This window comes from Melanerpes formicivorus, unplaced genomic scaffold (assembly GCF_026170545.1).
Source record: "Melanerpes formicivorus ecotype bairdi unplaced genomic scaffold, bMelFor1.0.p_v2 SCAF_81, whole genome shotgun sequence".
Lineage (NCBI taxonomy): Eukaryota > Metazoa > Chordata > Aves > Piciformes > Picidae > Melanerpes > Melanerpes formicivorus.
Window position 1 is genome coordinate 429,322 of NW_027142433.1, and position 23,764 is coordinate 453,085.

Sequence of the window (23,764 nt, forward strand, 5' to 3'; positions counted from 1 at the left end):
CAACCCACCCTCAAACTCCTCCAGAGAGGGGGCACCCACAGCCTACCTGTGCAACCTGCTCCAGTGTCTCACCAACCTCACTGCAAAGAATTCCTCCCTAATAGCCAGTCTAAATCCATTTCACAATGATGCACTTGATAGCTGCACCATTAAGGTTAGCTCATGCAGAGACTTTATTCTATTTAATGACCTTCATATTAGCAGAGATTTTTTTGTACAAATGCAGAGAAGCAGCAGAAGCCTGGCACACAACTTGGGGGTGAACGCAGCCTTAATTTGGGTTATGTACCACTAACTTATTTTATGAGGAGTTCTTTAAATTTGCATATTTCAATCTGAACTGTTGGTCTGTTGTTGGTATCACCATGTGTAGAGTATTAAATATGGAAAGACCTGCTTGACTTTCATCCCCGAGACGTTAACCACTTGTTAGTTTGTGGTTACAGGTAGTAGTTCCCCTGTGTGTCCACAAGGTGGTGCTCCAGGGAAAACCCAGCTGCTGATTTTTGTGCCTGTCTCTGCTGAACGCCTCTTGTTTTGAGTTTACATAAGACATTGGTATATGGCGTTCATCGTTTATAGCTTGTCTGACTGGGGATGGAATAAGGTTTCCAGCACAGTGTAAGAAATCTGCCTTGGTTTTAATTAAAGAACAGGTACAGTGCATGAGAAATTATGGCACAGGAAAGACACTGGTACTGTTGTTGAAACACATTGCAACACGTGCAAAACTAAGTTAAACACAAGTCTGGCTAGCCTTTTACTGCTCTTCTTCAGGGTTAGTGTTTTGTTGTTGGTTTTGTAACAGAGCTCAGTGAGTCAGAGGGTGAAGGAGTTAAAAAATGTGTATTCAAAAATGATAGTGTTGCTCTTTAACAGCCTCCAATGCTTCAAAGATCAAAAGGAACTACAGTGGTGAACTAGCAGAGGTCATGGCTGGTATGCTTGGCAGTCAGAAAGAAATGGCTGTGCTCTTGCTTTCATCTTTACTAAAAGTAAAAGGACTTTTACTTACTTTTTAGCAACTTACCAATCATATTCGAGACACCCTGCCGGCCTTCAGAAGCAAACTCCAGGGCCAGCTGCTTTCCATAGAGCATGAAGTAGAGGTATACAAAAACTTCAGACCAGAAGATCCAACCAGAAAAACAAAAGCCTTACTGCAGTGAGTGTCCACTCTCTCATCTGCTTTTCTGTTTCGTATCAGTTTCTTTTGTCTCTCTCTCTTTTTCTTTCTTCCTGATGAGTGTAAATGTAAAAGTTAGGATACGGCTAAGGATTCTGTATGCCAGCTCCAAAGGATTCTGTGCTCGATGTTCCAGAATGCTTTATTTACTTTACAATTTCAGCAGAGTTTTCCCTATAATAATTTTAGTAATCTTAGAAAAGAGAGAAAGCAGAACAGGAAAAGGTACAAAGATGGGCAACAGTAATGATCAAAGGTAAGACACACCTTCTGATACTGTAGACACATTCTTCGACCTACCAAACTTCTCCAAGGGGAAGATATTCTGTTAGAAGCCTGGAAGCAGAATTAAGAATGCTTCTTTTTCCAGTATAAAAAGCTGACTATCCAAAAGAACTCAAAGATGGCGAGATAAGAGTTAATCATAGATGATAGTCCTTTGTGTGATGCGCCCCTAATCCACAGAGCCCTTTGCTGCAGGAGCTGATAATGTGCTTTCAGAAAGCAGCTAGGCAGATTCATGGGATGAGAAAGACATTCAAGGCTAGTAAGTGCAAGGACAAATTCCTGCTGCATGGAATCCACAAATAGCAATTTATTGAGGCCAAGGGAGTGTTCTGGGGAAATACAACTGTGTGCTTGCTCTGCTGCTGGTGGCTGCTGTGAAATGGTGTTTCACTGCAGTCCAGCCATTTTTATGTGCAAGGGTATCGGGGTGAGCAACAACCTCTTCCTTGCTGTTTGCCTCTTAGCACTCACTAGCATTGAAATAGGTGATGTGATGTGCCACCTGTGCTTCTGTGAAAGCTGACCTGGCAGATACTGACCCTTTGGGCTCAAGAAGTCATGGACTTGAATACTGTTGTTTGTCAGAGGAATTGCAGCTATTTCTGGAGCCGCGTTGTTATCACATGCACTGACCTCGAAAGCTTTGTCACTGCTGAAGCCACTGTCCAGTTTGAGTCTCATCCGCAAAATAAGACTGTCTGAGACTGTGATAACACTCTTGTAGAGTGATGGAACAGAGGTGGCTGTTCATCAGCCTTTGAATGCAGTGGGTGTGGAATTAGCACCCTTTCTTTATTGTGGTTTTAGCAAGAAGGGAAAAAGACAGTGTTGACATTTGAGGTTGAAGCCCAGTTACCACCTGCTGCTTTGCTTCATGCCACTTCCTTACTTGGGCTATTTCCAGAGATGTTTGGTACACAGTATTGTGTATGTTTTGTTCCCTTCCACCTGGAAGGTCTGACATTCTCTCTCTCGTTGTTGTTGTTGTTTTGTTTAAATTGTAGCCATCTGCAGCCACTTCGATGTTCATCTGTGATTGAAATTTACCTCTTGAGAGAGGAAGCATATGAAGGAAGAGAGAGAGTGATGTAAAGTGTACCTGATTCTTCTCTCTGTTTTCACATTCCTGCTTTGAATGATTTCCTAAGTTTTCAGCCTCCTTTGTGCTCTGGCATAGATGGTGATAGTGCTGGATTGTGAAAATACTGGAGTTCTGGTCAGGATTCCTTTTCCTTTTATTAGGAGTCAGAAGGGAATATGATCACCTGAACTGGAGAGGCTTTTGTGAGCCATTTGAAGACTCTTGAATTACTTCTTGTTTCTGTGACAGCTGTGTCCAAAAAAGGATGCACAAGTCTGTGCCTTATGACTTCATTTCAGATATTTTGGTTGCAAAACCAGAGTGATATTAACTTTGACTATTCCCTGTCAATATAACACAGATGTTTGTTTTGTTTGGGTTTGGTTTGGTTTTTTGTTTGCTTGGGGTTTTTTTGTCACTCAGCATATTTGGTGACTTAACTGCTTGAAGCACATGTATGAAATGCTGTGAATTGTTAGGTGTTGCTGGTATCTCATGCGTGTTCTACTACTGTGACATGTTATAAAGGAAAAAGAATTGAATTCTGTTCCAAGCAAAGTCATCCTCCTCAATGCTTTTCTGTGTAGTTTTTCCCCAATTGCTTCATTGTAAGTAGGTGCTACAGGAAAAAAATCTTTTGTCAGTAAAAAATTCTCAGTTTCTGTTTTTCTTTTGGGGTGTGTAAAGTAACATAGCCTGAACCCTTTCCTCTGATTCTTGGGAACACATTCCATAATACATATATACCCCCAAACATAGTATCATAGAATCAGTCAGGGTTGGAAGGGACCACAAGGATCATCCAATTCCAACCCCCCTGCCATGGGCAGGGACACCCCACACTAGATCAGCCTGGGCTTAAACACCTCCAGGGACAGGGCCCCAACCACCTCCCTGCACAACCCATTCCAGGGCTTCACCACTCTCATGGGGAAGAACTCCTCCTCACCTCCAGCCTGAATCTCCCCACCTCCAGCTTCATTCCATTCCCCCTAGTCCTATCACTACCTGAGATCCTGAGCAGTCCCTCCCCAGCCTTCCTGTAGGCTTCATCCTGCCGCATCTGCTTCACCTCACCCCATGTGATCTGAAGTTTCTGCAGTCCTTTTAAAAAATCAATTGCTGTTACAGAGTGTTTTGTCAGTTCTTGCACAAGTTTTAACAGGCACCACCACTCACACAGTACTGAAGCAAGAGTTGGTAACTGATGTACTTAAATGGTTGTGTGTGTTTGTTTTTCTCCCCTCTTGTGACATTTAGGATGGTACAGCAGTTTTCAGTGGACTTTGAGAAAAGAATCGAAGGATCAGGAGATCAGGTTGATACATTGGAACTTTCAGGAGGTGCCAAAATCAATCGTATTTTCCATGAGCGTTTTCCTTTTGAACTGGTGAAGGTATTTATCCAGCTTGCTGGTGTGCTTTGTGTCTTATTTGTATGTTCTTATATTCATACTGATGCCAAGGTAAGGTCTGATTGGAAGAACCTGCTCTTAACTGTGGAAACTTTTGACTTAACTTCCAGGTTTGGATGTTGAGATATCCATGCTAAGAATGCTGAAATGTAGGGACAAGAATGTAATTATAGTCCCAGTTCTTACTATTTTCCATAGTTCCTTATTGGCTTATGACAAATAGCATCTTCCTTCTTGTTAGGTGGGGCAGGCAAACAACTGCAATTGGTAAGTTTTAAGTTGCTGTATTCAAGAAGCTAGTGCCTAGTAAAATTAGAGTTATGGAAGTGACCATTTTCTCTGCTTTCTGCTTGCTGTGTTCAATGCATTAGGTCAAAGCTAGCTTTCAGCCCTACCCTTTCACAGTGGGAGGTGAAGCAGAAGCAAATTTGGAGTTTTGAGAAAACATGTCTTCTCCTGATACATCTCTTCTTGCTTATTTGTCCTTTGGGTTACAGAATAAACAGAGTCCTAGTGGAGTGTGAGCTAATGAAACCTCGTTTCCTATGAGTTTGTGTTACACATTCTTCGGTTTTTCTTTCCATGTGAACTCTGCTGTATGTCTGGTCCCCATATTTGTACACTTCTTCTAAGCTTTCTTTCCTATGGCTGGTTCCAGGGTCTAGATGTGGTAGGTCAGCTGGTAGTCCAAGGGAGCAGCTGACAGGTGGGTAATGACCCTTCTACTTGTGACAACACTAACTACTCTTCCAGCTAGCTGGCTTGCAAGAAGTGCACAGAAAAGCTGCATCACTGCATAACTGAAACCACTGCTCTCTTAGACTTGTTTGAAAAACAGTAGAATGAGAGGGGAGAATGAACAGACCGTAATCACAGGAATGAACAGACCCTAATCACAGAAGTTGAAACACTTTAGGAAATTGGGTTGAAAAAAATCCCCCAAACCAAAAAAGTTGCATCTTCCAAATCCTGTTTCTGGCTTCCTTTATGAACTCTGCAGAATTGTTGCAGGTGCTGGTCTATCTGGGATGGAAGGCTGCATCACGTTCAACAGCCCTACCGCTGCATGTACCCTTGCCAGTTGCACTTGTCTGTCTCCCAGTCACATTGGAGAGGTGATATTAACGTGCCTCCTCTGACTCGGTGCCCTGTGCTTTCCTATCCCTAGATGGAGTTCAATGAGAAGGAGCTGCGCAGGGAAATCAGCTATGCCATCAAGAACATACATGGTATCAGGCAAGTGCTGCTACGCTCCCCAGCCCACACCCAGTGTGTGTCCTTTGTAACCTGTGTGCATGCTGGCGATCGATGGCTGGACCACGTTCCTGACTGCCCTGGTTGTGAGCCACCAGCTGCCCAGGGCTAGAGGGCAGAAAAGATATCTATTTCTTTCCCAAGGAGTAAATATTGGGAATATAGTTTAGGGGTGAACCTTGCAAGGCAGGGTCCTGGGTTGGACTTGGTGATCCTGAGGGTCTTTTCCAACCTGAACATTTCTGTGATGAGTGCTGCACGCCGATGGGATGTTCCAGTGGAAATCCTATTTACAAATGTATACAACAGCATTCAGGCAGCAGGAACACATTCACAGCCTAGGCTCAGTCCTTCACTGGGGCCTACCAGCCAAAGCTTTCCAGAACCTTCCTGAAACCTGCACCCCCCTCAGCCCAAGAGCAGACAGCACTTGCCCCCCCTTACAGTCAGGCCCACTGCAAGCTTAGTTGTGGCTTAGCTGGAAATTCCCTGCCAGCCCACAAGCCATGTGCCCCCAGACCATGAGATATTGACGTGTGCTCCTCCCCAGGTGGAGAGAGGAGGGAGACGCTGGCTGTACGCTCCCTTAAATAGAGAGATACCATGAAACGGAATAGAGTAACAGCGCAGTCACTGATGGAAAGGTCCTGATGAGCAATTTATGGTAGTGCACTGATAGTTTGGGGCATGTTTTCATAATTTGCTTTTTAATATAACTTATCTGCCAGGATAGACCTTTGCATGCACTGTTTGGAAGAGAAGTAAGGCTTATTTGTTTAGAACTGGTTCTGTTGTATTGGTTCACATATATCCTGCAGTGACCAAGTGAAATGTTCCATGTAGGAGTCTGATTAACACAGCTATAGGATTCTTGTGCAAGTGATTGTATGTGGGCTGCTGCAGCTGCCACTCGTCCTTTCTCTAAGGCTCGATACGCTGCTGAAGGGACTTTACTGCATTATATCAGTACTGTTTAGGTGTCTCTCAGTCGTCTTTAATAGTAGGGCATGTTCCTACTTTGATATTCTTACTGAAAATGATGCTGTCTATTAGAGAAAGCAGCAAACGTAGCTCTGTGGAAGTCTGCTTGTGTAGGGATTGTCGCCTGGCTGTAAGCCTCTGAAAATGGAGATATGAGCAATTCAGTAAAAACAACCTTCCTTGCTTGATGTTTTTATTGCTGTCTTACATGTTCTTTTATGTCCACAGAACAGGCTTGTTTACTCCAGATATGGCATTTGAGGCCATTGTTAAAAAACAGATAGTCAAGCTGAAAGGACCTTGCCTAAAAAGTGTGGATCTGGTGATGCAAGAGTTAATCAACACTGTCAAGAAGTGCACCAAAAAGGTAATGTAACTAAAAGGTAATGGTATGGTCGATAATATAAAGCCTGCCTTACACTTGATGGTATTACAAGAGATTTCTGATCTCTGCTCAGGGTGTAGAGTGGCCTAGTAGTAGCAAATATAGGATCAGTTCTGAGGTGTAAGCACAGGTATGGTGAAGTTGCTGAGAAATTTCCTGTCACATCCCTTGTGTTCTGAATCAGGCAGAATTTTTTGGTGCCAGTGAGCAGGTGAAGGATCCGTTTCTTAAGACAAGAAAGGCTGACAATGTTTCTTTTTGTCAGGGCAGCAGATTCTCTGCAGTATTTTGAGTGGTTTCCAGATTTTTTTACTTCTGTCAGAATTTGGAAAGCATGCCACTCGAAGTAACTGTCCAGATTTACCCCCCCTCAATATTGCTTGCCAAACTGTGTTTAGCAGTTTAAGTACTGTTACCCAGATGCAAAGATGTTGCCACGAGGTGGAGCCTTCAAAGTACTAGAAACGTTTTAATTGTTTAAAGCCTCACTCGAATTAGGCGCAGTAGAAGAGAGAAGCATGGGGAAACCTCACCCAAGGCTGATAAACTGTGGTTCACATGTCCAAAGTGTCTTTTCCTTGGTGTTCTATGGAGTAAAAGCACAGCAACAATCCAAGGGCTTACATCTCCAGTTTTTCTGGGAAACGACTATTAACAGCAAGCAAGGTTTGTGTTGTAGAGTGGCCAACCTTTAGCCCAAGCTTCACAAGCATTGCTTTCTTCCAGAGAGGAAAGCTGGAGGCTTCTCTGTTTGTATTCTACTGAAGCCACCCTGCAGGTGTAAATTTCTTTTGATTTTGCTTTTCAGTTGGCAACATATCCAAGATTATGTGAGGAAACAGAAAGAATTGTTGCTGGTTACATTCGTGAAAGAGAAGAGAAGACCAAGGATCAGGTGAGAATAAGTAGGTGACCTAACTGCCTGGGGAAGTATGCGAGAGGAAAGTTCTTATGTACAAAGTGCAGTAAGGGAATAAAAGATTCAATCCCACGCTCTAACTGCAGCGAGGCCCACAAGCAATTGAACTGGGACATTTGTGGGAGTGACAAACTTTCCTTCAAGCTTAAAAGTGTTAACCCCCCTCCAAACCAATTCAGAGAAACTTGTTTAGAACATCCATCACCCAGCTAAGTTGCTCCAAATCCAGGAAACTTCAAAGCTTAGATTATGTGAGAAAATCCACTGGAAGTGGAAACAGGAGTTATTGTCCAGAGAGTGCAGAGTGTGACAGCAGAAGTATTTGGGGAAGAAGAGCGAGGCAGAGCTCCTGAGTGGTTTTGGACTTCTGTCTCTCTACCCATTTCCCTGTGCAAGCTTGGGGACCGTGTCCTGCTTCTTTTCCTTTAAGATGCACTGTGCCTGAAGTCTTCAACAGTTTTCCATAAAACTGTATTTGCTGGGCTTGTACTTGCAGGGAGTTCTACTTAGCACACTCAGTTATTTAAGAATTTGGAAGAGCCATTTCCCAGCACAATGTGCAAAATACTGGCTTCCTGAAAGGCCGAGACCTGGTCAAGTAGGTTATTGACACGTATCCACATCATTAATTATACTTTTGGCAGTTATCATTAGTAAATCAAAACACCAGTGAGATTTTTGGAGGTAGGAGCTAGACCCAAATCCCAACTATCTTTTGCTTTGAGCAAGACGTGTGGCATCTCCTGGAAATGATGAAGAATCTGGGAGGGATTCTGTGTTTGAGGAGCTGTGCAGAAAGAACTATATACACTTTGTAGGGGTTAAATGGTAACAATAGGTTTCTTCCTTGCTCCCTGCTGGCAAATGGAAGTCTGAAAGAGTGGAGAAGTGCAGCCTCATGCATATTCAAGAGGCTGTTTAAGAGCGGGAGTGAATTTCAGTGTTTTGGCAAGTCCTTTGCCGAGTTAAACTATCAAGTTTGAATCAAAATATGTCTCTGAGCTATTGAAGGACTGGCAAGTGCTAAGTACATGAGCCATTCATCCTGTTACTTCATTGACTAGCCCATCTCTCAAGCCAGAAGTATGCACCAGGGTAGCTGCCTGTATGTGCACTGTACATTTTCTGGGCCAGAGCTGGCTTGCCTGTCACTTTTTTGTGTATTGCCTAAAATAAGGGCACCTAAATTTTCTTTACAGTGCACATTTCTTGCTGACTTGGCTGAAATGCTGTGAATAGAAATGTATTAACTTGTGAAATGTGGAGCTATGTTATATATAATTGAACTCTCTCTGCCCATGTATGATTGAGCTTAATGAAGTGGGCAAGGGCCAAGGTAGTGAAAAATGAGGTCTGTCAGGGAAAAAGAAGATACAAAAGGGAAATAACTCTTCTCTATTCTAGCATATCAACCAAGCACACAAACAGAAGTGGTGGCATTTTGAAACTATTGATTTTTTTGGCTTGAATGATTACAAAAGCAATATTCAATAATGCAGAAAACGTAGAAGTCCTGTTCTGTTCTCCCTTCCTTTTCCTCAAATTCTCTCTCCCACCTTTCCCATTCTTTTTTGGCTCTCCTGTTTTCTCCAATAGGTGCTGCTGCTGATTGATATCCAGGTTTCTTACATCAACACCAACCATGAAGACTTCATTGGCTTTGCAAAGTATGTATATAGAGGCTTTGTTATAAACACACTGTCCCTTGGGGTTGGTTTGGCTTTTTTGCCTTGTTTTTATTTGGCGGTTGGGTTTTTTGTTTGTTTGGTTTTTTCTCCTTGTTTTAGTGAAGCTGAAAACACAGGTCCTGAAGTGTGACAGTGTAGATGCTGGCTGTGAAGTCCCAAACATGCAGGATCATGTTTTCTCTCGATACACACAGTGTTTAAATGCTGTCCCACTTGTAGGACACTCTCTACTCCAGTTCACAACCCTGGTTTCACTGAAGCCAAAGCTTACATCTTGGTCTGGAATCACATTCCTATTGGGAAGCAGCTCTGGCAAGCTGGTGCCCTCGCTATATGTTTTAGGACCACAGAAACGTATAACATTGGTGGTCTCTCCACATTGTTGCTAGTGCATATTTTGGGAGCTGTGATTCTGTGTGAAAGAGTTCTGCTCAGAGTAATGGATGTCACTGAATTGTTATTGTGCCTGCTGTTTGGCTGTAGAGAATAATAGTAGCTGGATGCCCTGCAGGGCCTAGTTTGACGTTCTCCTCTGTTAATTGAAACGGCTGTGAGAATGTTCTCCAGTGCGTTCTCCCTCAGCTTCCAGCAATTGTGCCTTAGGGACTTCATACCAACATTTTGTCACTAGTAAAAACATTAAAGATGTCTTCACTCTTTGAAGAATAAATGTTCCTTCAGTCATGTTTATGCATTATTTGTCATAACTGTGTTTGGAAACACAACAGGTTTCATCCATGTGGGATTCTAGCAACAAAGTTTGGCACTACAGTGCACCATGACCCGTTCTAGTTGGCTCTGTGAAGGAAGGTCTCCTCCTTTGTCAGGATGCCTTGAAGGCTTCAAACATGGAGTTCAGTAAGCTGAGAGGGAAGAAGGCAAAGCCAATTTGTTTGTGCTTGATTTGAGCAACTTTCTCTAGGATTGTTTGCAGGTCCTAGATAGCTTTATCAGTTCACTTGACAAATGGCAGGATGTTGTAGGAATGGTAGCTGGCCTTCTAGGGGTCAAGATAACAAGCTGCCTGCTATTTACTTTTCTTCATCCTTTTCTGACAGGAAAAAGCCTACTAAAACCACTCCATATATATTCATGATGTGTGTTGTGAGCTGAAGAAGTCACATAGTGCAGCCTCCTGCTCATGGGAGGGTCAATGCTGAGTTCAGACCAGGTTACTCAGGCCTTTGTCCAATCAGATCTGAAAAACTCTAAAACTGGAGATTCTCCAACCTGTCTATGCAGCCTGTCCCAGTGCTTGCTTGTCCTCAAGACTTTGCCTTGTGTCAATATGGAACCTTGTACGTTTTATAGCCTTGGGTTCTGGAGTGCCAGATATACCTGGAGACGTTCCATTGTTTCTACCCTGGCAAAATCCCACTCGTGGATGTTGCTGCTGGGCCCCGTAGCTAAGTCTGTGGTCCTCACTGCTGTCTTTGCCAAGGAGTTGTGATGCCTCAGTTCAATTTGTTGGGAAAGCTGCTTCCTCTTTTGCCAGCTGAGATCCAGACATCCCAGCTGCTTTGCACAGGGCATAAGCAGGTACAGTGTGATGTGAATTGAATTGAGAAGGATTTAAGGATGCAAATATTTAGAACAACTTTGCATAGTTATGAATGGTGAAATCTTGGAATAATAATGTCTGTCTCATTTAGCAGAGAGAGTAGTAAAATGTTGGGATTTGTCTTGTTTCCACCTGTAGTCACTCAGACACGTGCTTCAATGCAGGTAACGAGTAATTTGTACTTGGCAGGGTAAATAGAGGACCGGTTGCTGGGCTGTGGTAAAAGGCATGAGTGTCTCAGTATGATGCTTGTGTTCTTATTAGCTTTCCTAAGGCAACAAAAGAAAAACAAACAAGCCAAAATGACCAAAGAAACACCCCCAAAATCCCCAACTCCTGTTACCACAACCAAACCAGAGGAATGTCAGTTGTTTCCCGAAGCCGCCCCCCATGTGTTTCTCAGGCAGACTGGAATGGGTGAGGGCTCAGTGCTGTGTGTTCTGTGTGCATGTTACTTCATCACGATTTATACACCAAAGCTTATGCAACTCAGACATGCATGAGAGACATGTGGTGTTATTTGGTCAAAAGGATTTGGATGATTGAGAGCTAAGCCCAGTGAACAGGCACATGAAATAAACATCCTTGTGGATTTTCTCACAGGCAGCATGTGGACTGCTGGTTTGATAGAATATGGTCCAGAGGGCAAGATCAGAGTTGGAAGAAGAGCTGAGTTTGGTGCTTCATCAATTCTTTGGACCAGCAGCTGTGCACAAATGAGTTGCAGGATTGGCCCATGGGCTGGGATCCAAGCACATATTTTTTGGTTACCCTTTGAGAGCCACGTTTGTAGCTGATCTAGTATCCATGCCTTTTTTTCTTCAGTTCAGTGCCTGCTGAAATGGTCTAAACTAACCCAAACAACATTTCCTGTCACCAGTGGCCACTCTTGTGGCTGAGTAGCCAAAGCTTGCTTTCTGAACACTTTTCTCCTTTCCAGCAATATTTTAATCTCATGGCCTAACACTTACAAACCACGAGATAATGCAAATGCTTTTAGACTTAATGGCAGCTCACACGTTCTTAAGGCCAGAGTGTGTTCTGTTTCAGTAACTGGGATTACCAATGCTCAAGAATTGAGCAAAATACTTTAAATATGGTTTGATTTCAAATATAATGTACTCTGTTCTCAAATGATTGCAGCTTTGTGGTGGCTTCATCTGTTGGTTATATTTACACCCTCAAAATGTGTATAAATATTAGAATAATCTCCACTACAAACTGTCAAGACAAAGCTATTAAGAAGCTTCCTACAGAGGAGGATTTTGTTGTTCTGAGCCAATAAGAGAAATGGTTTGCTTTTTGAATCTTTATAGAGGTCAGTGTTTCCAAAGTTACCCCCATAAGCCATAATTCCTCTGTGCTTTTAGTAACCTTTACCAATCCACGTGGAATATTATTACTAAGGAAATGATTACTGGGAGCTGTCTGCTGTGCATGTCCCTTCTGTCCTAAGTGGGCAAGTACAAGCAGGCATTCCTGCACTGTAAGAAAAAGCAGTTGAAATATGCACATATAGGCAATGATTTTGCTGTGTTTCTTTTGTTACTCTGGTTTTCTCTGCTGGATTCAGAAGTAACTGTTGCTGCTAAAATCTGTTCCTCAGGAACTGGCTTAGTTGGAGTTTCTTCAGTGTAACTCTTCTCCTCTGCTTCCCTTAGTGCCCAACAAAGAAGCAGTCAGGTTAACAAAAGTGCAGTGGGAAATCAGGTAGGCACCTAACAGAGAATGGATGCTGGCATGTGCAAGCTAATCCAAGCTGTTTGGTTTTCCTGGCTGCATTTATTTGTTGTGAGTGCATCATTCACTTTTTCTGCTTCAAACATCTATAAAAAGCACCATCATTGCCTCCTTTCACCAAAGTTTTCAGAGCCACCTGACTTCCACTGGTGCCATCACTTATTTAACATTTCTGCTACTGCTTGCACTGCTGGGGAGCCTCTCTCCTCCCATGCCACTTGGTGCATTGAATCTTTTTTCATGTGACACGTCGCTGCATTTTGTCATTAACTGCAAGCTTGTGAATTTCAGAAGCCAAACTGCTGGTGAGTACTCGCTTGCGTGTGCTTTCTCATGGCCATTTACTAGCTTTCAGTGCTCACAGCTTAAGAGGCAATCCAGCAAGCAAAAGTGAATTTGCCTTTACCTCTCTTCTGCAAACTTCTGGTTGACTTCACAAAGGTGTTGAACCCAGGTTAACCGGTTGTTGCTCTCAGAATAATTAGCATTTTCACTGAGATGTGCTAATTAAATAATTTGTGTGTTTTTCTGTCACAAAAAGCTGGGATTGATTCTGTGAGACGCGAAGTGCTCCTGAGCTCTGCTTCTTGCTTTGCTTTCGTATGAGCCAGAGGTGCTTCGTACTTTACAGGATCAGTCTTCTGTTTTCGTATGAGATGAAAGTAATGAAAATGTTACAACTTTGAGGGTTTCTGCTGGCTGTGAGGGTTTTGCAAAGTCTGAAATGGAAAGGAAACATTATGGAATTAGTGTGTCCTTTAAAAGGAAAAAAAGAATTTGACTAAAAATAAGACAATAAAATTTTGTATGAGTAATTACTGTTATTGAACATCTTTCTGAGGTGCAATTTGGTCAAACAGTGCTCAGGAGGTGAAAGGTTTTCAAGTGTGATCACTGAGCTAAGATCCTGCAGGTCTTGTGCCCCAGATAAACCTGACATTCCAGAGTCTCTTGTTCTGATGTTGTAAATGAGAGTGCTGGCATTTTTTGTAAACTTAGTCATCTTTTTTGGGGATAGAAATCCAACTTCTTCCCCCCTCCAAGAGATGGCTAATTATTTTTGAGATGTTAAAATAATCTGTCAGCTTCTTGGATGTGGTGGTCCCCTGCAGCCTGACCACTACAAGTGGCATTTTTGGTGTAATGTATAGTTTGGGCCAAAATGAAAAAACGAACAAACAAACAAACCCCCAACAAAACACCGAAGTTGATAAATGTAAACACAGAAATTGCTTCAAAGAATGGCTTCTCCCTGCCAAGGAGAGATGTCCTCCTTACCTAGCTGTGCTGGAACATGTGTCAAACACAACCACCAGCATCACTTTGGAGTGTCCTGGAGAAGGGAAGTCAACCAATTATCTGACTCTTCAAAAACTCACAAGTGAAATGGATGATATCTTCATTAATTGACTGTTTTGTCTGTGCAGCAGTTGAGACGAAGCTTGGTGTTTTACAATTAATGCTGCAACTCGATTGATCTTTGCATCAAGGACTTTGCTGAACCTTTTATTCTGAAGACTGTAAACGTTTGTTTGTAAGTTAATTGTTTGGAGTTGAAAAGAATGAGAAAATGTTTCTGAAATAAAACTTCATTTTTGCAATTTGCTATTGCAGGGAACCAATCTACCGCCTTCAAGGCAAATTGTACGAGCTAAGTTCTGTAAGCTTTATTGTTGCTTTTTCATTTAGCTTCTCAGAGGGCCAAGTTTGTCTCTAACTCATTGGTTTGTTCAATACTCGCTACTAAACTACTTAATGTTAAACTGTCCTGTCTGTAACACTTCTCAACAAAGTGTAATTGCAGTTCATCACTTAACTGCTACTAACCTGCTGTTACAAGTATGAACTAGTGTCACTTACAATGTAGAAAACTTACTATTTTTATAATTTACTGAATTTTTCAAACTAAAATGACTAATTGGTGTTTATTTTATTATACAACTGGAAAGCAGTTTTTATCTGGTTTCAGTGCCTCTATGCATAGTAAACCTCTTTTTGCAAGGTGAGCAAACAGGTTTCTGGTAATCCAAGGGAAGCATTAGCTCTGTGAGTAAATGAACGTGCTGTCTATGGGTGCAGGTACTGCTCTTGCTATGTTGTTTACATATAGGAATTACTTCTGATAGGGAAAAAAGTGAGTTGTATTAATAAACTTAGAAGCATTCAAAGGCATTTTAGTATTCTTCTCCTAGCACCAGGACAGTCAGTGTGGCTTGGACAGACTCTTTTCTAACCCTTCCACTTCATGAGTAAATAAATACGTGAATGCCTTTAATATTACTAATTAGAATTAATTGTCTAAACAGCAGTTAATTTGATAACAAGTTACTCCTGGTTCAGTGATGGTTAGGTGTGAGCAGTAAACCTCTGTACCATGTGCATTCTTTGCTAATCTCTGTGATAGAAGCCTACAAACTTCCAGCCTGGCACATCACCAGGTTACACTGGTTACCATTTCAAACAAAGTTCAGCTACGCTCATGCTCAACAAAGGAAAAGGGACTAGGCAGCACTGCCTCTAACAGCAGCTGAATTCAGTCTCTAGGGAGGTCAAGATCATGAACGTTCCCCCACACAGGGGGATGCTCATTTACGATTCATTGCTTTTCTTTTTCGTAGCTTGCTTTATCTGGCATGATGCAGATAACCATTTCTCTGGATCTCAGAATTAAGATGGGTGCAGCAAAACTGCATTTTTGGAAGAAGTGTAATGCCAATTCCTCTTAACATGTTTTGCTCCTTTTCCCTCTCACTTTTCCACTCCTCTAATTTATCCTCTCATGCTTAATCTTTGGCCTTTTCTTTTGTTTGTTTCTTTTTTCTTTGCTACCGCCTGAGGTTTTGACCTGACTCCACAAAGTTTCTTTTTAAGCCACAGGTTAGTCTATCTTCTAGTTTGCTTGCAATGACCAGTGTAATGCTTGGTTTTACACAGCACCCTAGCGAGATCTGGTTCCTGAAAGCTGACCCATCCTTAACTGTGTATTTGGTGTGCTAAGATTTGTTTTGATGACTAAAATTTAGTGATTAAAGCTCCCTTTCATGATAAACCTTTGCAGATGAAGGTGTCATTGCTCTGTGTGCCTAACTGATACTCTGTGAGAATGCAAAATATTCAACTTATAGATTATATATAATTTATACAAAATTCTGGTTTGTGTTTTCCTTCTGTGGCAAAATCATCTCCTGTGCTTGAAGTAGCCCCTGTAATTGGAGAAAGGCCTTAATCTGAGCTGTGATTTTCAAGTCACTGTCCAAGGGATCTGAGAGTTTGGGTTCCAGCCTCTATTACAGTGTGACACATTCAGTCTGATTCACTTGTCTGGACACAAGCAGCATCCAGCAGATACCATCAGTTGGCCTGAACTATAGTGCCAATAAGTAATTTCCCTCTAGTATCTCCTTTTCTCTTTTTAATCATGCTTGGGAGCATACTTTGCTGCTGCTTTTCTTCAAAGACACTTAGATCCCATTACCTTGCATGACCCAAGGAAAAAAAGATGTTTACAGAATTTTTTTTCAACCATGGTGATGGGAATTTTGCCATGGTCAGTGAGATGGTTATGAAAAAATCCTGACAAGGCTGTTCTACTGAGCAATGTCAGAATGTTTGCCCATGGACAACCACAGGGGGCTAAATTGTGAAGTATCCTGGAATGAAACATGCAGCTGTTGAATGTTCACCTTCTCAAGATGAGAGAAGGATTCTGTTCTCAATGGCCTTTAATGATACTTACCTTTTAGGCTAAGATTCCTTCATGATTTACCTAATCATCCCAGTCTTTGTTTAACTACATTTGGAAGCATGTTGCAGGTTTTCACTACTAGGTACTTTGCTTCAGTAAAAACTAATTTTTTCTTTAAAGGGAATGTGTTTAGGTCTTAAGCCACTATCATTATTTTTAAGTTATGTGCTATATTGCACAGTGATATATTGTGCATTGGGGAAGCGATGTCACAAGATCTTGGCCGAGTTCAGTATCAAACAGATCTGATCTGTTTCTGCTCTGACATTTGTCAAATCCCAGTGAAATACTATATGAGGATTCTGCTCTAATCTGCTGTTCCTTGTTAGCCCCTGTAATTCAAGGTCTTCATATTTGAACTCAAAGAGCTTGTAAGGATGCCTCACAGGGTAATCTTTGCAATTTTGATTCTCTCAGTCTGCTTACTATTTGGTTTTTAGGGGAGTGATTAGAAGATAGAGTAGTGCTGGGAGTTGTGTTGTGTTCAAAAGTATTTCGGTGGAGTTATGTAGCACAGCTTGAGCTGTGTTAACTCAGCAAATGCTTCTGCTTATATTGTTGTGGAAGCAGCTGGTCTCATGACGTTGACATTGATGCTTTTGCCTGCCTAGTCATTTTCACTTCTCTCTCACCTTCCTAGAAATTATCTTTCAGGTACTTCTTTTAAAGAAATTCAGCACTTTCTGATGTATTTCTTTTACAAGTGCCATACTTGATTTAATGGAGCAAGTCATGTAGCAATGCGTACTACGGACTTACTGTGTCAGATCCTGCTTTCCTGTTTATCTCTGAAGTGCTGGAGAATAACAACAACAGATATGATTTGAGTTTTGTGCAGCTGAGCTATCAGACAGCGACTTCCCTCTCAGTAGTTCGTGTACATTCATACCCTCTAGGTTTCATTTTTCACCAGGTTAGGTGTTGGGACCCTGAAGGAAGGAACTGTGTCATCTCTTCTTCATCCTGTGCATGGGGTCTGACTGCCGGTCGGAATATTGTCTTCACTAGCTTCTGGCAGTGCCCACGGTTTTCACCTTCCTGAAGCTCATAACTCATGTCACTACTATCCGGTTTGCACTGAGTGACATTTAGAAACGTGATAGAAAATAGTGGAATGAATGTCTTCAGTGCAAACCAGCCAGTAAATGAACTCCTGACAAGGCTACTGGAACGCTCTACTTTCATTTTCCAAGCTGAAGTGCCATACAACATAGCTAACACAACAGATTTAAAAACCCAACCCCCTCTTCCCACTGGAGACTTTTGAACTTGAAAATCTCTTTGAAAATCCTTATTGCTTACTGTCCATGGAAGGACATTTATTTCTAAATTAGAGCTTGAGCTAATTTTTGAGAAACTGGCTGGATGTACTCCAGCTTCTCTGGGAAGTACAACTGTGTTGCTTAGTCTCACTTTGTTTTGCTCTTAAACCTTGATCTAATATCTCTTTTCCCCCCTTGACCCCCACACTGATACTGAGTAGTTTCAAAGTGTAACTTTTGTGTGGTTAACAACATGCCTGAGAAACAGGAACAATCCAATGAAAAGGACGTGAGGTTTACCACACACTAAGATCATCTTCTCCCTCTTGATGTCCCCTGGAACTACTTCCAAGCATTTTGGATAGTTATGATCTGTTGTAGTGCCCAGGAGATTTCAATGAACACGGTACCCTGTTTTCCCAGAGGAATGTAGACAAACAGGTCTAGGTGTTTGCATGTGAAAAATAGCAAGATACTGTTAGAACTTGAAGCCCTGCTTGTCCTGACGTGTTCTGTGGGAATGACAGGTGGAGCTAATCCTCAGCACATAGGATTTTTGAGGGAAGAACTGGCAGATTCCTTCCTTTACAGAACAGTGACCCATGTTTGTATTAGCAAGTCAGCTTGTTCCCATCCACACCCTGGGATGGCTATGCATCTATGGGGAGATATCCTGCACTGGAGCAAGACGGCCTTTTGGAGCTACACTAAAGTATTAAAAGCTTCATTGCACTTTAAATGGCTTGTATAGTTTAAACTCTTGACTTGGTCTGTTGTGAGACCTCTTCCACAAATGCACTCTTGTCAGTTTGAGAGAATTTGACCTGCATTAACAAGCTGCAAAGTCTGTGGTAATGATGAGGGAAGCACTGAACAGAACAAGTAGGGATACTGCTTCTCTTCCCTTTTAAGTGCTCATCACCTGTAAGGTTCTTGAGCATGCTACTAGAGTGTTTCTTACTGGTTTGCTTCTAGAAACCACCTCTTGAACCCCACTGTGACATCTGCCTTCAAATCTTTTCCCCACTTTAAGATGTGTGTGCAGACCAGTTTTCAGTGATGTGCTGGCCTAGCTGCCTGTGCTTCCAGCACGTGGATAAATGCTGTAGAGGGGCCAGCACAGCATTTTCAGTTGCAGACAGCATGGTTCAAGAGCATCCTCTCAAAGCCCCTAGTTTCAGTTTCTTTGTAACCTTGGCACATTTGCTGTGAAGCATTTTGTCTACTGCACAAAGGTAGCTCACTTTGAGTGTTGAGGAACTTTAATTTTCTGAATTTTTCCTAAAATTCCTTCCATTTGCATAATTCAGAGCAGAAAAAAAATGGAATCAGCTTGGTTCCACAACAAATTCTGTGCCAGCAGCTGCCTGAAAACCAGTGTATTGGCTGTGTATGCATGCTGCTTGTTTCCTTCGATAAACATTGTAAAGTAAAACCAGGATTTGATGAGCAATCAGGTTCATGTCAGCTTGCACTTGGACAAGCATTCCATGGCTATCTGGACTCACTAATGCTCCCTCTCCACTTCTGTCTTCCTGCCCCTCCCACCCCGTGAACATAAATACTGAAAGTAATGACACGCTTCTGCAGAAACCTTTGTGTTACAGGCTGTGCTACACCCTTGAGTCTCTCCGCAGGAGTCATGTCCAGTTCTCTCATAGCTCACATGACTCTGCATGCTAAATGGGAGTGAATTTCAGTTCTGGAACTTTTATAGATAACAAGGAATAGATACAGAGCAATGCTTTTCACTGGCTGGCTGCTGATTTTGGAGTTACCAGTCTGGTAAAGCTCTGGGAGAGGAATGTCACAGTCTTGTATGTTTCTCTAAAAGCAAGAGGAGACTCATGGTTGATCACACAAGTCTGTGCTTGTGAGTTCTGGCCAGCCTGATCTAGTGTGGGGTGTCCCTGCCCATGGCAGGGGGGTTGGAACTAGATGATCCTTGTGGTCCCTTCCAACCCTGACTGATACTATGAGTTGCTGAGAGAGTTCTGAAGGGGTTCCCTAAGCACTTCTTCCATCTCAATGCTTCTTAGGCAAGTAAAGGGTGTTGCTGTGGGGAGAAATGGAATGGCTGAGGTTCCCTGCATCTGTGTGATAGGAAGGGACATTGAAAGCTTCTTTATGAGCCATAAACTGGTTCTCATGATCATCTGCTCTTCTTCATGTCTGAAGTTGTGTCATTGTCCTTCAGATTTCTTTTGCTCCCCTTTCTCTTGGCATGCTGTAGCCTCCTGGCCCTTTAGTATTTATGGGTATGCTGTTCCCCTCTGTTCTTTCATCTTTGGCTTGTATCTATTTTATAAAGTCCCACTTTACCCATTTCCCCCCTGATTTTTACTGGTGTCCTAGGTGTTGATTATTTTCCCCCTCTTTTAATCTCTTCTACCCTGTAAGAGGGAAATAGCTCTTCTGTATCTCTTCTTACCCTGTCCTGTCTGAATTTCAAATTAACTGCAGAAGATCTCTCTACTTTGTAACTCGATTCAACCCCTTCTGAACATTCCCTGTGCATGCCAGAAGACACTCACTTTGCCTGGATCTAGATGCTTTTCCCAGTATCCAGATGTACACATGCCCTAACAATTGGGCTAGAATGGAGTAGCCATGCATAAAGTTGATGGACTTTTACAATGTGTTATTACACAGCAAATGAATATCTCCAAATTTAGATGATCCATATCACCCTAATACTTGCTTTTAAGTACATCATGATACTACTTAGGCTTGTCTCTTTCTCCACCTTTGGTTTTTTCTGGACTGAAAACACTATATTCACTTTGTTGTTTTGTTTTCTTGAATGTTAGGAACCAACAAAAGCCTTTGTTTTTGCCAGAGACTGGAAATATGCACCTGTTCTTTGTTTATTTAGCAAGTCTTTCTTTAAAAGAATGAATGCAGGAGCAGAATTATGTCAAGTGTGTAAGGAGCTAAACTTGTGTCTGACTGCACCTCTGCACAGGTGATCCGGAAAGGCTGGCTGACCATCAACAATATTGGCATCATGAAAGGAGGATCCAAGGAATACTGGTTCGTTCTGACTGCGGAAAGCTTGTCCTGGTATAAAGATGACGAGGTAAGGATTGAAAGACTTTTTCCTACTGTGAAAAAAAAACAGCTCCAGCATTTATTCAATCTTATAATTTCACCTTAAAACATGGAATCAGCTTGTGGAGACATGAACTGAAAGAATATTTTAAGGTATTACATGTGTTCTTTAAATTCCCTGGGTTTGGCTTAGGAGGAATGCTCAGAAGCTTCTGTTGAAGTGTTCGTATCATAAGTACAAGATATTTATGTGGAGGTATTTTTGTTTGGGTTTTTGTTTGTTTCATTTTTTCCTCTCTTCCTGTGGTTTTCACATATTGGTATTAAAAAAAGAAAGAAAGAAAGAAAGAATTAAAAAAGCTGTTTTGGAATGATCTGGTTATAGTTCTGTGCCTGTTTGAGCTGCTCTTGCACAGCTACTGGAAGTAAGTTGATCATAACTTGTCTAGATAGTTACTTCTAAAAGTATCTGTAGGGATACTCTCTGTCCTCGCATTCTGAGAGGATGAAAAGCCTGTCTGCAGAGTCTGTAGGTATGGATTTTCAAATTTGGTAAAACACCTTGGTAAGAAATGTCACTGCACATCAGCAAATCTGAGGTGAGTAGTAAGAGAACTGGAAAAAGCATTTCTCTGATAAGCAGGACATCCAGGTTGCTCATTTGATTGGATATGTTTTTAGGGAGCTTTTCTGTTCTGATTTGCTATACAATTTGATTATTCTCTCTTGGGAAAGAGTTCACAAAGTTATGTTGGATTTTTTTCTGATTTTTTAACTGGGTCTTCTGCAGCAGCTCTTGAAATATTAGTGAACTGTTTGAGATACTTTCTGAAGATGGTCAAAGCCACAGCTTGACCATTAGGTTAATCAAAAGACCAGTGACTTGTTTCAGAAACAGAGCTACTGGCTTCTGAAAATAGAGAAGCAAATAGTTGATCTCCTGGCTGAATTCCAGTTTTTGTAATTACACTTTGTCTCCTTAAAACATTCTCCTCTCTTTCAGCTTGGTTTGGTAGTTGTCACATCCTGTTCTCAGATGATTACTGAAATGGCTGCATGCTGTTGTATTTCCACCCTAGTAAGATATGAAGTCTTCAGTGATGTGTGAAGTGATACCCATGTTTATGTGTCTGGACTGTGCCTGGGCTCAGAATTGCTGTGCACGCCGTGAGGTCGTAAGGAGTTCAGATCCCTGCGCCTCCTGCGCGGGCTGGTCACTGCTGCAGTCTTTGCACGGTAGCAAGAGCCTCTCCATTGCAGCTGGGGAAGATGTAGAGAATCAGGTCTCACCTTTGATCTCCTGCCACAGAGAGGAGATCTTTCCCCCTGCACCTCTAGCCCTGAACAACAAAGGTTGTAGCAGCTTTGTGTGCCAGTGAGCTCTGGCAATGTACTTTACAAAGCCAGAGCGCTAGCTAGGAGCTTTAGGGCCGTGTAGGCTGTGTACCCCCTCTAGTGTAAGCTGAGCCCATTTTCCGTAGTCCGGAATTTACTCCGAGATGAAAATCACTCTCTGAATGCGAGTGGTTGCATGCTAGTGCCATTAAAAGGGTGTAAATGATTTCCCTGACTTGTGAGCTGCAGCTTTTTCAAGTGAAGGGTCCACAGTGGAATGCATTTTGAAGCAAGTTACTTTGGTAAAAGATTTCAGAATTTATTGAGTGATATCAGGATCACAAAAGAAATTATTTGTTTCTGGCTTTTATTGCTGCTTAAAGACACAAAAATATTTTGTTCTGGGATGGGAATCAGTAACTAAGAGTGCTTTTTAGCCTTGTGATTATGGAAATACCGAGTTGATGGTTGAACAGCCTGGGTAAGGCATTGTTTACTATTAGTGACATAAATACTAATCTGAGTCAATTGCTGATCCTGCATTCAGTTGCTTGCATTCATAAGTTTGTTGTGTGACCTTTTCCACTTGCTTCAAATCAAGCAAAGTGTGCACCACTTTGAGGCTATTGTAAATGAGTGCAAATTTAGCACGTGCATCCACCTCACAAGTGACAGCTTTTCCTTTGGAGAGTATTCCCTCTATTACTAACTAAAGTAGCATAAGGCATGCCTACGCAAAACCAAAGATCAAATCTAAGTATTTTAGCTCTTGGTTGTTGCTCAGCTTTTGTGCTGAGGCTCATTTGAGAGTCCACATCCAAGCTGGAAGTTTGCAATAGGATAAAATGGGCTTTGGGAATGTGGAATGCCATGCTGTCTTAGGAATCCAAAAGCTCCTTGTTGTAATCAGAACAATGCCGTTGGGAAAGTGCTGCAGCATTGTTACTACAGGGCACGGTCAAAGCACATTGTGGGTTTTCTTTGGTGGTGTTTTTTTGTTTGTTTTGATTTTTCTCTTTTATTATTTATTATTATTATTTCACTGACATTGTTGGTGTTGGCCAAGTTGGGCTCTAGGAGAAGAACTTCTAAAACTTTGAAATTTACATTTATTGGGAAAATTCTCTTTAGCGTTATTCCCAAATGTAATGTTTCATTCTGTGTCAGTAGGGAGGGATGTTGTTGTCAGCATCCAGTGGTAGATGCAGTCTGTATTATAATTTCAAAGTTCATTCTCAAGTATAAAAATAAATAAATCTGTGTGGTGTGGGAAGGAGATAAGAAAACAAGTGAGGAGGTGAGAGAATGGAAAGGTGAGAAGTTATTCCAAGGTCTAATGTTGTGTTTGATGGTAGAATTAATTTGCCACACAAGAAGCTGCTCTCGGTTCCTGTGGCCAACAGGGATGCTGGTGATTTTTATACCGACGATAACCTAATAATGCAGGTTGCTCGACTTGTGCCTGGGAAGTCAGTGGGAGGATGAAACACAGTGGTGCTGCAAGGCTGCGTACGAATGAATCTGGTGTTAGCGAGTGAATGAGAACAACTAGGAAAAGAGTACTATAGCAAGCACAGTAAAAATTTCAGCAGTGGGTTTTATTGTCTTTTATAGGCAGTGTTGGTTTGACTCTAGGTGGGTTGCAGTACGCGGCTTGGTTACTGACCGGCTGTCTGGGATCCAGAGTGACTCTTGGCTGGAGCTGCTGGTGAAGATGCTCTGGTGTCTCAGAGCGCTTTCCCACTGGCGGCTGTCCCTCAGGCTGGGTTGTCATGCGACTGCCTGTCTGTGCCTGCTGTACAGGTGAGAGGATGTTCTGCACAGCAAGTGTAGACAGGCAGACACATGACAACTCCGTCCAGCCAGTCCCTTGG

The 23,764-nt window shown here is 42.1% G+C and overlaps 1 protein-coding gene across 4 annotated transcripts in view; it reads left to right on the forward strand.

Moving 5' to 3' along the window:
- Positions 1–23,764, forward strand: part of DNM3 (dynamin 3) — a 177,655-nt gene that overhangs the window by 31,645 nt on the left and 122,246 nt on the right. For 3 of the 4 annotated variants that reach the window (XR_010990628.1, XM_068164571.1, XM_068164570.1), the window contains exons 7-15: positions 1,023–1,165; positions 3,816–3,951; positions 5,138–5,205; positions 6,433–6,571; positions 7,398–7,484; positions 9,105–9,175; positions 12,419–12,467; positions 14,112–14,141; positions 20,470–20,583. Coding sequence is in view for 2 of the 4 variants with exons in the window: in XM_068164571.1 (XP_068020672.1) it covers positions 1,023–1,165; positions 3,816–3,951; positions 5,138–5,205; positions 6,433–6,571; positions 7,398–7,484; positions 9,105–9,175; positions 12,419–12,467; positions 14,112–14,141; positions 20,470–20,583 (837 nt within the window). In the remaining 2 variants the exon portion in view is untranslated. The remainder of the gene's footprint in view (positions 1–1,022; positions 1,166–3,815; positions 3,952–5,137; positions 5,206–6,432; positions 6,572–7,397; positions 7,485–9,104; positions 9,176–12,418; positions 12,468–14,111; positions 14,142–20,469; positions 20,584–23,764) is intronic. The other variant, XR_010990629.1, reaches the window with a different exon arrangement.